The sequence below is a fragment of the Asterias rubens genome, chromosome 5, assembly GCF_902459465.1.
Source record: "Asterias rubens chromosome 5, eAstRub1.3, whole genome shotgun sequence".
NCBI classification, from domain to species: Eukaryota; Metazoa; Echinodermata; class Asteroidea; order Forcipulatida; family Asteriidae; genus Asterias; species Asterias rubens.
Window position 1 is genome coordinate 15,617,739 of NC_047066.1, and position 15,028 is coordinate 15,632,766.

Below are 15,028 nucleotides of genomic sequence, written 5' to 3' on the forward strand. Positions count from 1 at the left end.
AAGTTGCGAGATAATATAGAAAGAAAAAACACCCTTGTCACACGAAGTTGTGTGCGTTTAGATGGTTGATTTCGAGACCTAAAATTCTAAATCTGAGGTCTCAAAATCAAATTCGTGGAAAATTACTTCTTTCTCGAAAACTACTACACTTCAGAGGGAGCTGTTTCTCACAAAGTTTTATACTATCAACCTTTCCCCATGACTCGATACCAAGTAAGGTTTTATGCTAATAAATATTTTGAGTAATTACCAATAGTGTCCGCTGCCTTTAATGATCCCTTTTGATTGCTTTTCCACAGCGGAAAGGAAGCCTCCCCTGTTCAATATGAATGCCATGAGTGCCCTGTACCACATAGCCCAGAATGACCCACCAACGCTAGGTAACTCCATTGAGTGGTCCAGTGCCTTCAGATCTTTTGTGGAGACCTGCCTGGCTAAGGAGCCTGAGCAGAGACCCTCGTCTACCCAGCTATGCTCGGTAAGATTCTATCCTAGTTCCTCTCAGTGCAGAAAAAATATCATTTCTCAATGGTGCAAAAATGTTGCAAAAAATGGTGTATCTCGATTGTGCAAAAAAAATTGATTTTTGAATGTCCTATCTTGGTTTTGAATTTTTTTAATTTATTTTTGGGACAAAGAAATCACGATTAACATTGTCTTGGATTTTGCAAAAACATTGTATCATGTTAGTGCAAAAACGTTGTCATTCGATTGGGCAAAAATGTTGACTACATGTACGATGGTGTAAAAACATTGCATCTTTTGTGTGCAAAAAGGTATCTAGTTTTGCAAAAACATTGTATCTTGATTGTATAAAAACGGATCTTGATTTTTGGAAAAATGATGTGCTTGCATGAAAATACTGCGTGCTAAATCGTGGTATGTCGACACGTAAATTAACCCAGTCCGTGTCCCTTTTGAGTGGTTCATTATTTGATATGTTTTGTAATATACTCAGTGATTCTCTAGTCTTCGGTGTATGGGTAAAAACCAAAGTTCATAGTCTTTTGATGTTGAGCCATTTCGATGCAAGCATTCAGCAGTCAGGTACATCAGGGCCCAATTTGATAGAGCTGCTTAAGAAGAAAATTTTTGCATAAATATGTCCTGCTGAGCAGAAATGAGCAGGGGACCAGTCACAAATTTTACTTGTGACATAGTAGTTTTGCTGGTGACCTTATTCTGCTAAGTGTAATTTTGTTGTGCTTAAGCAAATCTATGATATTTGGCCCTGGTTTTGATTTGTGATCTTGCCCCAATGCAGCACGAATTCATCAGAAGGGATCGAGTCAACAGTGTCATCCTGGAGCTGATTGAAAGAACAAGGCGGATAGTCAGGGAACTAGACAACCTGAACTATCGGAAGATGAAGAAGATTCTGATGACGGACTCGTTCAATCTCACCAAAGGGGAAGGAGGGGAGGAAGACCCGGAGGATGGGGTGAGCGACTCGGTCAGTGAATCGGTGAGTAGTCGTTTTGTTACTCAGCACTCACTCTTTAAAATAAAAACCATAGAACTCAATGAGTCACTTGCATGTTAGATTTAAATATTGTCTGGTACATTGACGTGCTTGATTACAAGTTGTACCACTTAAATTTGAATTCATCAGACTAAACAGTCAGTTGCTATATCACATGATTTGGGGCAAGCTTTTGCTAAGTTAGGTAAGAGATGGTGAACACCCATACATTATTCTGAATGGATGTGTATGGCACAATGTTACCAGGGTCTGCTCATCTGGAGGGTGCTTTACAAAGGCTTTCCCCATTTGAACCATTTGAGATAGCAACTGCCACTATAGTCTGAGGAATTCAAATGTAAGCGGACTTGGTCCATTGTGACTAAGCTAGTCATTGTACCAGACATTATTCAAACAATTCGCAAATGGCGTGTTATTAATTCAGTTTGGAATTAACTGCCAAAGAACTTGTTTAGTCTCGGTTGAAGAGAGGAAAGGAGGATCTCAGTGATTCAATTGTTACTCGGTCTTAAAGGGTCTATTTACTTTTTGCAGGACAAAAAACACAATGTCCACAGATTTACATTAAACTTGCACAGTTTGAAGATAATGATAGTAGAAAGGTTCTCTGAAAATATTACTTGCTGAGGTGCTGTAGTTTGTGAGAAATGAGTAAAACAATGTCATGAAAATAATTTTTGTCTCAATGATCATGAGACAAATATTATTTTAGCATGTAAAAACGTATTTTCGTGACATTGTTTTACTCATTTCACAAAAACGGTGTAAGTTTAATGTAAATCTGTGGATATTGTGTTTGTGTTACAAAAAGTACCCAAATCCTTTAAGACTCATCTTTTCAAATCTTTTAATTGAACCACATGATTTGCTGGCGCTATGTGCCTTTGAATGGTCCTCCAGATACTGTGCGCAATATCATTTTTCTGTTGTTATTTTATGGTGTGCTTTAGACAATGGCTGTGGTGTTACCTTAGGGCATTACATGTACAAAGGCAAAATGCTGACCGCCTATTGGCTAATTGCCCCCAGCTGTTGCCTGACCTGGGACTGAACAATAGAGTCCGTTGAGATTAAGGAAAGGGAAGAGGTTTTGACAGTTGAGGATGTGTTAATCCTAACCAGCATTATTAAGTAAATCACAACAGATCATAGAATAATCCCTTGTGAGGGATAATCTAGGGCAGAGGAGCCCAGGGATCAATTTCATTATGCTCCTTTAACATTAAACAGCTACATGTACTTGAGCAAAACCAGGAATGCCATTTAAACTTGTTTAAAATGTCTGGTTTATCTTTAAAAACACTGATTCTCATTGGCAATAAGATATTTGATCGGCTTCTGAACAGCTAGGCATCATGATGAGTGGATATGGAAGTCAGAGCCACCCCCCCCCAATCTTCCTCCCTTCATTGGCGTGCGCTCCCCACATACAGCTAAGCTATCACACTTGTAACTTTCTGGAGACGTTTTTTGGGGCACCAGATAGACATCACAAATGGAGATAACTTTCCAACAACAACACACATGTATTTGCTCATCGGCAATGACCAAAGAATGTCTCAATTAACCATGAAGAGATTATCTGCCCCCTCTCGATCAAGATGGCCTGTAAACAGCAGCCGATTTCACGAAAGGCTCAGATTAATCCTATCTCGAGTTAGGACGAGTAACCCGTCCTTATTAAGGACGGGTTCAATGCGTCCCAACGTCTTCGAATACGGAAACGGAAGTTTTCGAGAAAGAAGTAATTTTCCACGAATTTGATTTTGAGACCTCAAGTTTAGAACTTGAGGTCTTGAAATCAACCATCTAAACGCACACAACTTCGTGTGACAAGGGTGTTTTTTTCTTTCATTATTATCTCACAAGTTCGATGACCGAAAACAGTTATTTGATACCCAAAACAGTTATTGAAGACTGGAACACATTAACACCACACACATCCTATCCACCACGGACAATAAGACCTTTAAAGGAGCCGTTACAACCCACCTCTAAAGCAACTTAAAACTACGGCCAACAAAAGCGACAGAACGCCGATTAAAACTGTACAGTACGAATTGCTTATATATCCCCTCACATGGTCAAAAATAAGATGCATTGGTAACCGTTTTCTCTCTTGTCTGTCGTTATAGGGTGATGATGTGTTTGGTGGCAAAGCCAGTCAAACCAACAGTATAGGTAGTCAACATAGCATTCAAGATAGCATACAGAGTAGCAGTAATTGTGGTAGCATCAACAGTCTTCCAGGTCCCTCCTCGGACTTTGATAACTTCTCCAGGGACTCCAGGGTAAGTCTCATTCAATATCTTTGGAGAGGAGGTTGACAAAATGCTGGGTAAAACGAAACACATATTAACGTTTACTGTAGAAAAATCGGACACACAAAAAGCTTGTACATAAACCTTATCGCAAATACTCTGCATGCGCGCTTTAAGCATGGAATGAGGTGCATGCTGGTCTAGCTAGCGATCCCAAGTTTGATCGCTACCTAGACCAGCATTTACTCATTCAGCAGTCGGCGCTTGCGCAATTGGTAATTGCGAAAAAGGTCTACATGTATGTACAGCAAGGTTCTCCCCGTGCATAAGCTAGCGTGTTGGGTACTACTTGCAAATTTCAGCAGATACTTACCCCCCCCCCCCTCCTAAAAAAAACCACCTCGAAAACCAAATGCACGCCTGAGTGGAACTTACCGGTTGACATGTAGGAAAGTTTACGACAACTTCGGCTACAACTATGGCTAGATCAGCACGTATGCCAATGTTGAAGTCTAGGCAGACTCGCGCGATATAGCTGTAGCCGAAGTCGTCGTTTCGGACACTGCCTAAGAAGAAAGCATCCCGAGTGCAGGGTATTTCAAACAGAGACGACAGCGCAGTTACACAGACAACATGCATTATCAAAACATAATTGGATACTTTGGAACCCCGGTGGCAGCAAACATTACCAGGTAAAGTACCATTGTGGACGTATTTCTGATCGTGCGTAAAGTCCACGGAACAGTCTGCTGCCACCTAGAGTCCCAAAATGTCCCCATTGGCTTTAACAGTGTACAAACTTGAATGACCTGAAACACATGTTTGTCATACTCATAACGAATTGCTTCGGCAGCTCCTATGTTTTGCTGTGTAGTGTTCTGTTATAGCACCTCAATATCTTCATGCACTAACGTGTGTTCTCTTTTTAACTGTGATGTGATAACATTTAACTTGTATGAGAAGGTGATCTGGACAGTGTTGCCATTTCATTCCTGTTGTTTCTTGTAGTAGGGTTTAGGCCTGGGCGACTAGTGTCAAACTCAAGCCCTGATTTCTTATTGTCAACTGACATAGATTGTTGAATGAAGATAAAACCATATAAAGTTCCTAGTACGTGTACATGTAGTAGCAGCATAGAGCTATATATATTGACTGGAGCGCTAACATCCCGTTATACACGCACTAAGGTTTCGAAGCCGTGTGGGCGCATCCATGTTTATACAAACCAATACAAAAGCTTGAAATTTTGTACGGCAATTGTACGGCGTTCTTTTCTAGGCGTCATCGAACCAAAAAATGCAGCAAATGTGATCACACAATCTGCTGATGAGCGTACAAACTGTGAGCGTTATGTGCATCATGTTTTAAAGACGCGTATACTTTTTTGTTGGTATGTCAATCAAGTTGAACTTACGGTTTTCGTAGCGCGGACGTACTGGTTTACGGTTTTCGTAGCGCGTTTGTAAGTACATATGCCGAATGTAAAAAAATCGCGGCAATGTGTGTTGTCTTAAAATTAAAATCGTTCCGTAGTCACGCAACCAGCAAACATGTCTGCGCCCAGGGTGGCTTCAAAACGCAGAGCAAGTTAGCGCTTTAGTCAATATATATAGCTTTATGAGTAGCAGTCATCCCTTGCATTCAGCACTTGTACATCAAGAATCAGTACATAGTCCTCACTAGTAATTGGAACCATAAGTGGCTGACAATTAACACTTACAAAGACACCAGACACTATTGGTAATTTTCAAAGACTAGTCTTCACAGTTGGTGTATCTCAACATATGCATAAAATAACAAACCTGTGCAAAGTTGAACTCAATTGGTCGTTGAAGTTGCGAAATAATAATGAAAGAAAAACACCCTTGTCACACAAAGTTGTGTGCTTTCAGATGCTTGATTTCGGGACCTCAAAATCTAATTCTGAGGTCTAGAAATCAAATTCGTGGAAAATTACTTCTTTTTTTAAAACTACGTTACTTCAGAGGGAGCCGTTTCTCACAATGTTTTGTACTATCAACAGCTCTCCATTGCTCCTTACCAAGTTTTTTGCCAACAATTACTTTGAGTAATAACCAATAGTGTCCACTGCCTTTAAGCATAGGGCCGACTACCTCATAATTAATACTCGACAAACAAGTCGATGACTCAACCTTGGCCCAATTTCATGGCTCTGCTGACCATCGAATTATACGCTTGTGATCAATGATCACCATCCTTCGCTATGCGCTGAGTTTTAGGATTAGCTGTGTAAGTGAACAATTCCCGGTAACATGGAGTATGCGCGTGCACAAGCAAAACATTTTCCAGCTTACCCATTAAATATGCTTGGCGTAAGCGTGGAATTATTTGCCTCCGTAAGCTGATTCTTTGCAGAGCCACGAAACTTGGCCGTGGTTTGCATCTCTACTCGTTCTGAATTTATAAAAAAAAATTGTCCGCTACACATAATTGGAATGGAATAGATTAGAAGACTAGTAGAGAATGAGGTTTATGTTGCCATGAATGAACACTTTACAGACAGTGGACACTATTGTTAATTGTCAAAGACCAGTCTTCTCACTTGGTGTTACTCAACAAATACATAAAATAACAAACCTGTGAAATGTTTAGCTCAATCGGTCGTCGAAGTTGCGAGATAGTAATGTAAGAAAAACACCCTTGTCACACAAAGTTGTGTGCTTTTAGATGGTTGACTTCCAGACCTCAAATTCTAAACTTGAGGTCTCGAAATCAAGCTTGTGGAAAAGTACTTCTTTCCGCGAAAACTATGTCACTTCGGAGGGAGCCGTTTCTCACAAATGTTTTATACCATCAACGTCTCCCCATTACTCATTACCAAGTAAGGTTTTATGCTAATAATTATTTTGAGTAATTACCTTTAGTGTCCAGTGTCTTTAAGCTTCACTACTGTGGTGAAATTGAATGATGTTGGAGATGATTGAAGCTAATTACTGCATCTCTTTGTTTTCATTCAACTCATCTTTATAATTCCGTTATCCCCCTCCCCCACCTCCATGCCTACTCCATGGCCACGTACCGACCTAAAGCAGCATCCCTACTACTGCCAAGCAAACCGGGGGCTGCCGCCAATGCACTCCGGCTACAGCTCGGCCCTCGATCTAACCCTGGGCAGGCCCCAAGATATATCGCTTGGCTATCACTCCCTCAAAGGTCCCAACAATCACGACAACTATGCCATGAAGATGCACAATCGCGGCAATAGGAGAAAGGTACCACACCAAGGGGTGCATGCTGGCTGGAATGTAAGGCATTCTGGGTACATATCGGGGCATGATGGGTGCTGGTTTGGCAGGCAGTATCACTAGAAACAGAACTTGGGGGAAAAAAAACCCCACTGTCTGGCATTACTAAAACGATGAATAGTTTTAATGCGACGCTTTAGGCCTAATGCATGGACCATCCTTGTTCTGTTTCTATGATTGTTGCCAAGCTGTCGTTGTGAATTTGGTTGCATGTTCATTTGTTACATGTAGTTCATTGCTGGTGCATTTGCATGTTTATTTTATCTGTAGTTTTTGCTAAAAAAACAAATTTAATGAATTGACCGATCTGTTCAGCTCAGTTAGGGCTCAATTATGGACAGGTCTGTAGACCGTGCCAGTCTCATGCGTATTTGAACATTTTTGGGACTATTTTGGTTCCACGGTCGCGTTGGTCAAATACGCGCAAGACTTGCACAGTCTATCAAAAGTATTCTCCATGTACGCATGATCTGCTGCACTGGCTGATCTTCATTTGCACATTCTGTCTGCATAATTCACAGAATAATGATCTGTACCTGCTGTACACACTGACCATGTTACACACATTGTAGGCCGTCTTTACAAACCACTGTTTCCCCTCGCTGGTGGTAAGGTACACCATTGGTACTATACCATACTACATGTACTCCAAAAATTAACAACCTTTGTTCATGTACTTGGTATCAGCACTGCCGATGTGATAATGAATGACATTTTGAGGAAACGATTCCCTTCTAAGGAATGTGGTTTTAGAGAAAGAGATTTTAAAAATTGTCAATCTGATAAATATTTCTCATATTGTGTATTCCAATAACGGATTATTCTTCCTGCGTGGTGTATCCAATCCAGATTGTCAACAATATCTCAAAAGCGTATTTATATTGGAACTTTGCAAAGTGCACAATTGCTGTGGGTGTTGTGGGTTATTTTGAGGCATGCAATCCATTGATTCAGCTGCTACATAAACATGCATTGACATCACATACATGTACATGTTCATTATTTTAGTTCTTGGTACAAAATAATAAAGACTTACCTCTCGCATACCCCTCAATACAACCCTTTACATCGTGGTTCTAGATTCAGTCTTCCTACTATGTCACAGGCATGCAAATTCCGCGTGTTTTTTGGGGGGTTTTTTTACGTGAAAAGTGCACAATTGCTGTGGGTGTTGTGGGTTATTTTGAGGCATGCAATCCATTGATTCAGCTGCTACATAAACATGCATTGACATCACATACATGTACATGTTCATTATTTTAGTTCTTGGTACAAAATAATAAAGACTTACCTCTCGCATACCCCTCAATACAACCCTTTACATCGTGGTTCTAGATTCAGTCTTCCTACTATGTCACAGGCATGCAAATTCCGCGTGTTTTTTGGGGGTTTTTTTTACGTGAAAAAAAAAAATAAATAAAAAAATAAATAAGCATAGTACATGCTAAAAATGCACCTAAGAGCATAATAAACCTCAACATTTTTCATTGTGGGTATCATGTCCCGTGGCGTTTCGGCTGCCTCGCTCCGCACTCGCGTTCATCCAGGTAAAGGAAACAGACTCAAGCCAACAGTTGAATACGTGCAAGACTTGCACAGTTTGTTTAAAGGCAGTGGACACTATTGGTAAATACTCCAAATAATTGGTAGCATAAAAACTTACTTGGTATTGAGCAATGCGGAGCTGTTGGTAATAAAAACATTGTGAGAAACAGCTCCCTCTGAAGTAACGTAGAAAACAAGTAATTTTCCATGAATTTGGTTAAGAGACCTCAGAATTAAAATTTTGAGGTCCTGAAATCAAGCGTCTGAAAGCACACAACTTCATGTGACAAGGGTGTTTTTTCTTCCTTTATTATCTAGCCAATTCGACGACCAATTGAGTTCAAGTTTTCACCGGTTTGTTATTTTGTGCATATTTTGAGATACACCAACTGAGAAGACTAGTCTTTGACAATTACCAATAGTGTCCAGTGTTTTTAATCAAAGCAATGTTGATTTACGCACGATCTGCTGCACTGGCTGATCTTCATTTGCACATTCTGTCTGCATAATTCACAGAATAATGATCTGTACCTGCTGTACACACTTACAATGCTACACACACTGTAGTTTTACATGTACACATAACATAAAAGTTGTCCATTCTGTTGACAGACTCTTGCACAGACACTGAAAAATTCCTACACCTGTTTGTGGTTGGAAGTTTCATTATTGAGAGTAGTATCATTTTGGTTTGAAGCGAAAATACACAAGTTCCAAGCACCAAGTAAAAATGTTTTACATAGTAGGTGAAGGACCAGAGATGAAATTATATCACCACTTTTCTTGGTTTTCGATTTAGTAAATTTGATTGTTCAGTTTTATTTGAGTTTGGTTGTTTACAACTGTTTTTATCTCTTTGTCTGTTCTGTTATTGTTGTGAAAACCAGATTTTGTTTTATCCTGTCGCAGCAGTCAGGATTTTTGCATTTACATGTAAATCCATTTTTTCTTGACCACCTTTATAAGGCCAAGTAAAAAAAAAAAAAAAAAAAAAACGTTTGGGTTTTTCAAAAAAAGGAGGAAGAGGGGCTTTTCATTTTTTATTTTTTATTTCAAGATGGCCGCCATTCTTTGTTAAAATGTCAAATATCCATTGTTTTTTCTACTGCTCAAATACACAAAACATAAATGAAACAATTTAGTCGAGGCATTCAGACGAGACATTCAGATTGTTTTTGCTGAGATCATTTAAAATAACCCTATTAAAAAAGAAAGAAAAAAAAATGCATTAAAAAAAGAAAAAAAAAAAAAAAAAAAAGAGGAGGCGGCCTGTAAAACGGAAGCAGGCGGGAGGATAAACATGTTTCTTTTTTTACTTGGCCTAAAACCTTATGCGCAAGATATCACTGGAGAAGTGCGCCCTCATGTAGAGGTCAAAAGGGTGGTCGATTTAGTTTAGTTGGATTCTCCCTGGAATAATTCTCTTGGGTTTTCCTCCCACATCTAAAACCCGAAACTTCCTTCTTTGTCTTCTCTCCATTGGGCTCTTGGCTAGTGATTAAGTTCTGTTGTGTTGGAGGGTTGTGAGAATTGTTTCTACAATTTGTATCAGAATGTTTCACAATTTCTTCTTTGAATAATGGCTGGCTTTCTAAATGTTTCCTACAAAAAGCATTGTGCGCTTCTGAACTGTTTCAAAATGACTGAAAAATATTTTTTTGCTGCTTCCTGAAAGACTGCTGAAGTTGTCAATACTTCAGTAGGATTTGAACCTTTTTATGGTGGGAGTATAATTAGAAGAGGGTTGCGCTACCACCACGTGTAAATGTCTTTTGAGTAGTGTTGGTTTTGAAAAGAACTGGTGGTTGACAACTCGGCGTTTCGATCAGTTTGCTCTGAGTATTCTCTTGAAGATGACCAGGGCCCAGTTTCATAGAGCTGCTAAGCACACAAAATTGCTAAGCGTGAAGTTTCTTCCTTGATAAAAACAGGACTGCCACCCAATTTTCCATGTGATACTCAGGGTGAGCAAACAATGGCTGAATACCAGTAACAAGCAATATGCAACGAGGAGAAATTTGGTTGGTTATCCTGTACTTATCAAAGAAGAAATTTCATACTAAGCAAATCTTTGTGCTTAGCAGCTCTATGAAATTTGGCCCAGAGCATACTGGAAAAAGTTGTGTTGTCGACCACTGGTTCTTTTCAGAACCAACACTACATGTTCTCTGAAGAGAGTTACACTGGGTGGTACGGCAAACCTCTCCTACTTGTCAATACTTGATATGCTGCAAACAGTTTTTTGTGTGAACGGGTCATATTTGCTACTAAAATCAGACACTGTTGCTCTGTTTGTGTAAGGGCAAGGCGTTTTTTCCCGTAAGAGGCATGCTCTGAGGGAAATGCCCATTGGAACACTGGGACACCAAGGCACTGGCCAGGGGAGGAAGGGGAGGCATTGAGGCAACCAGGCCAGTTTAAGAGGCAATGGTTGGAGAATTCACACGATTATAATAAAATCTTTAATTTAAAAAATATATTCTCCATCTTTCTTTTCAAAGAGGATACTTTGAAAGCTCATCTTGCATGCACACAATAGACCCTTTCCACGGAATGTGGAAAGTGCACATCATGCATGCGCAGTAACACTATACCGGTTGGCAAAATGAGAGGACCTCAGCCTTTTTGTCTATGGCTGATGGTGAATAGCCTTAGCGTTCTGCCTATGCCAACCAACAGTGTCAGTACGCATGCATGAATGTTACTCATATACTTCTTGGAAAGGGCAAATTTTGTTTTATATTGGAACTTCACTTTTATGGTTACAATCCCGGCCATATCTCATTGGGCCCCTGCCCCTGGTCCTCATTCAATGTTTGCTTTCTTTGTGCGGTCTGCGATCCAGCTGGGGGTAAGCAACAATGAGCAGTGGAACAGGGGCACAGGGGAGGTACACTAAGGGTGCATTTGTTTAGCTTCCCTGGGTTGACCCCGGTCTGCCCTGGTACGTTCGAATAGCTTTGACGGGGCTCACCCGGGTCAGCCCCCAGTGCCCTGCTTGTGGAGCGGGTCACTTGGGGGTGAACTGAGGTGCATGCCGTCACCACGAGAGGGTGAGTGTGATCGTTCAATTAGCTCTTGTCAGGGGCTCACTCGAGTGAGCACCGCGGGGTCTGCCCAGGGAAGCTAAACGAACGCACCCTATGTTTGTTGTCTCGTGGCCCAGAAATTTTGGCCAGGATTGTACACAATGTTTATGTTCGAATGTATGCCAATTGCTCTTTCAATATGGTTGTAACAATTTGGTTTTGCTTGTACATGTATGTGTGACTGTGTAAGAAAAGAGCAACACCGTTGAGTAAGTTAAAAAAGAGTTGGTTCTGATTGTTGTCTTTGTGTTTGGTCTTATAGATGTCAAGTGGTACTAGTCTCAGTAGCTATGCAGAAGGGCCCGACAATCTAGAGGACCAATTTAAAACCATTCGGCCGACGAGTATCGTGACGAGGCAAGCTAAGGAGCATGAGAGCGAGCTTCGAGAACAGTTCACTGGTGAGTAAGACAAAGATTGACTCGACCAGGAAGAAGTGTTGACTCTCACTTGTGAATAAGACAAAGATTGACTCATCCAGAAACAAGCGTTGACTCTCATTGGTGAGTTACTCACTGGTGAGAAACTCACTTGTGAGTAAGACAAAGATTGACTCATCCAGGACTGAGCATTGACTCTCACTGGTGAGTTATTCAATGGTGAGAAACTCACTTGTGAGTAAGACAAATAATGACTCATCCAGGAACGAGCACTGACTCTCACTGGTCAGCTGGTTAGTAACTCACTTGCGAGTAAGAAATACCGACTCATCCAGAAATGAACATTGACTCTCACTGGTGAGTTACTCACTGGTGAGAAACTCACTTGTGAGTAAGACAAAGATTGACTCATGAAGGACTGAGCATTGACTCACTGGTCAACTGGTGAGTAACTCACTTGCGAGTAAGACAAAGATTGTCTCCTCCAGAAATGAACATTGACTCTCACTGGTGAGTTATTCAATGGTGAGAAACTCACTTGTGAGTAAGACAAATAATGACTCATCCAGGAACGAGCACTGACTCTCACTGGTGAGCTGGTGAGTAACTCCCTTGCGAGTAAGACAAAGATTGACTCGACCAGGCAGAAGTGTTGACTCTTACTTGTGAATAAGACAAAGACTCACTCATCCAGAAACAAACATTGACTCTCACTTGTGAGAAACTCACTTGTGAGTAAGACAAAGATTGATCAAGCACGTTATTGTACCAGACAATTTTAACATCTAACATGCAAATTGCTTATTCCTTGATAGGTTACAAGAGAATGAGACGGACACATCAAAAGCAACTCCAGCAATTGGAGACTAAACTCAAGGCTGAGATGGAGGAGTTACGACAGAAACTGGACAAGGAATATGAACAGTGTGTACAGACAAATGCCAAGGACCTTGATAAGCTTGTACAGAAACATCAGGCAGAGGTGGATAGAAAGGTATGGGGACGACGGGCAGTAAGGGTCAGGCATACTAGAATAATAGTAACAAGTAATAATAAGGGAATCAATGAAGGTATGGGGACGACGGGCAATAAGGGTCAGGCATACTAGAATAATAGTAACAAGTAATAATAAGGGAATCAATGAAGGTATGGGGACGACAGGCAGTAAGGGTCAGGCATACTAGAATAATAGTAACAAGTAATAATAAGGGAATCAATGAAGGTATGGGGACGACGGGCAGTAAGGGTCAGGCATACTAGAATAATAGTAACAAGTAATAATAAGGGAATCAATGAAGGTATGGGGACGACGGGCAGTAAGGGTCAGGCATACTAGAATAATAGTAACAAGTAATAATAAGGGAATCAATGAAGGTATGGGGACGACGGGCAGTAAGGGTCAGGCATACTAGAATAATAGTAACAAGTAATAATAAGGGAATCAATGAAGGTATGGGGACGACGGGCAGTAAGGGTCAGGCATACTAGAATAATAGTAACAAGTAATAATAAGGGAATCAATGAAGGTATGGGGACGACGGGCAATAAGGGTCAGGCATACTAGAATAATAGTAACAAGTAATAATAAGGGAATCAATGAAGGTATGGGGACGACGGGCAATAAGGGTCAGGCATACTAGAATAATAGTAACAAGTAATAATAAGGGAATCAATGAAGGTATGGGGACGACAGGCAGTAAGGGTCAGGCATACTAGAATAATAGTAACAAGTAATAATAAGGGAATCAATGAAGGTATGGGGACGACGGGCAGTAAGGGTCAGGCATACTAGAATAATAGTAACAAGTAATAATAAGGGAATCAATGAAGGTATGGGGACGACGGGCAATAAGGGTCAGGCATACTAGAATAATAGTAACAAGTAATAATAAGGGAATCAATGAAGGTATGGGGACGACGGGCAATAAGGGTCAGGCATACTAGAATAATAGTAACAAGTAATAATAAGGGAATCAATGAAGGTATGGGGACGACAGGCAGTAAGGGTCAGGCATACTAGAATAATAGTAACAAGTAATAATAAGGGAATCAATGAAGGTATGGGGACGACAGGCAGTAAGGGTCAGGCATACTAGAATAATAGTAACAAGTAATAATAAGGGAATCAATGAAGGTATGGGGACGACGGGCAATAAGGGTCAGGCATACTAGAATAATAGTAACAAGTAATAATAAGGGAATCAATGAAGGTATGGGGACGACAGGCAGTAAGGGTCAGGCATACTAGAATAATAGTAACAAGTAATAATAAGGGAATCAATGAAGGTATGGGGACGACGGGCAGTAAGGGTCAGGCATACTAGAATAATAGTAACAAGTAATAATAAGGGAATCAATGAAGGTATGGGGACGACAGGCAGTAAGGGTCAGGCATACTAGAATAATAGTAACAAGTAATAATAAGGGAATCAATGAAGGTATGGGGACGACGGGCAATAAGGGTCAGGCATACTAGAATAATAGTAACAAGTAATAATAAGGGAATCAATGAAGGTATGGGGACGACGGGCAGTAAGGGTCAGGCATACTAGAATAATAGTAACAAGTAATAATAAGGGAATCAATGAAGGTATGGGGACGACAGGCAGTAAGGGTCAGGCATACTAGAATAATAGTAACAAGTAATAATAAGGGAATCAATGAAGGTATGGGGACGACGGGCAGTAAGGGTCAGGCATACTAGAATAATAGTAACAAGTAATAATAAGGGAATCAATGAAGGTATGGGGACGACAGGCAGTAAGGGTCAGGCATACTAGAATAATAGTAACAAGTAATAATAAGGGAATCAATGAAGGTATGGGGACGACAGGCAGTAAGGGTCAGGCATACTAGAATAATAGTAACAAGTAATAATAAGGGAATCAATGAAGGTATGGGGACGACGGGCAATAAGGGTCAGGCATACTAGAATAATAGTAACAAGTAATAATAAGGGAATCAATGAAGGTATGGGGACGACAGGCAGTAAGGGTCAGGCATA

The 15,028-nt window shown here is 40.5% G+C and overlaps 1 protein-coding gene across 3 annotated transcripts in view; it reads left to right on the plus strand.

The window, feature by feature from the left end:
• The window catches only part of LOC117290380 (serine/threonine-protein kinase TAO1-like), a 54,586-nt gene that overhangs the window by 28,383 nt on the left and 11,175 nt on the right, over positions 1-15,028 (plus strand). The window contains exons 9-14 of one of the 3 annotated variants that reach the window (XM_033771746.1): positions 300-478; positions 1,265-1,465; positions 3,619-3,774; positions 6,795-6,977; positions 11,907-12,045; positions 12,840-13,018. In XM_033771746.1, coding sequence (XP_033627637.1) covers positions 300-478; positions 1,265-1,465; positions 3,619-3,774; positions 6,795-6,977; positions 11,907-12,045; positions 12,840-13,018 — 1,037 coding nt within the window. The remainder of the gene's footprint in view (positions 1-299; positions 479-1,264; positions 1,466-3,618; positions 3,775-6,794; positions 6,978-11,906; positions 12,046-12,839; positions 13,019-15,028) is intronic. The other 2 variants (XM_033771747.1, XM_033771748.1) reach the window with 2 other exon arrangements.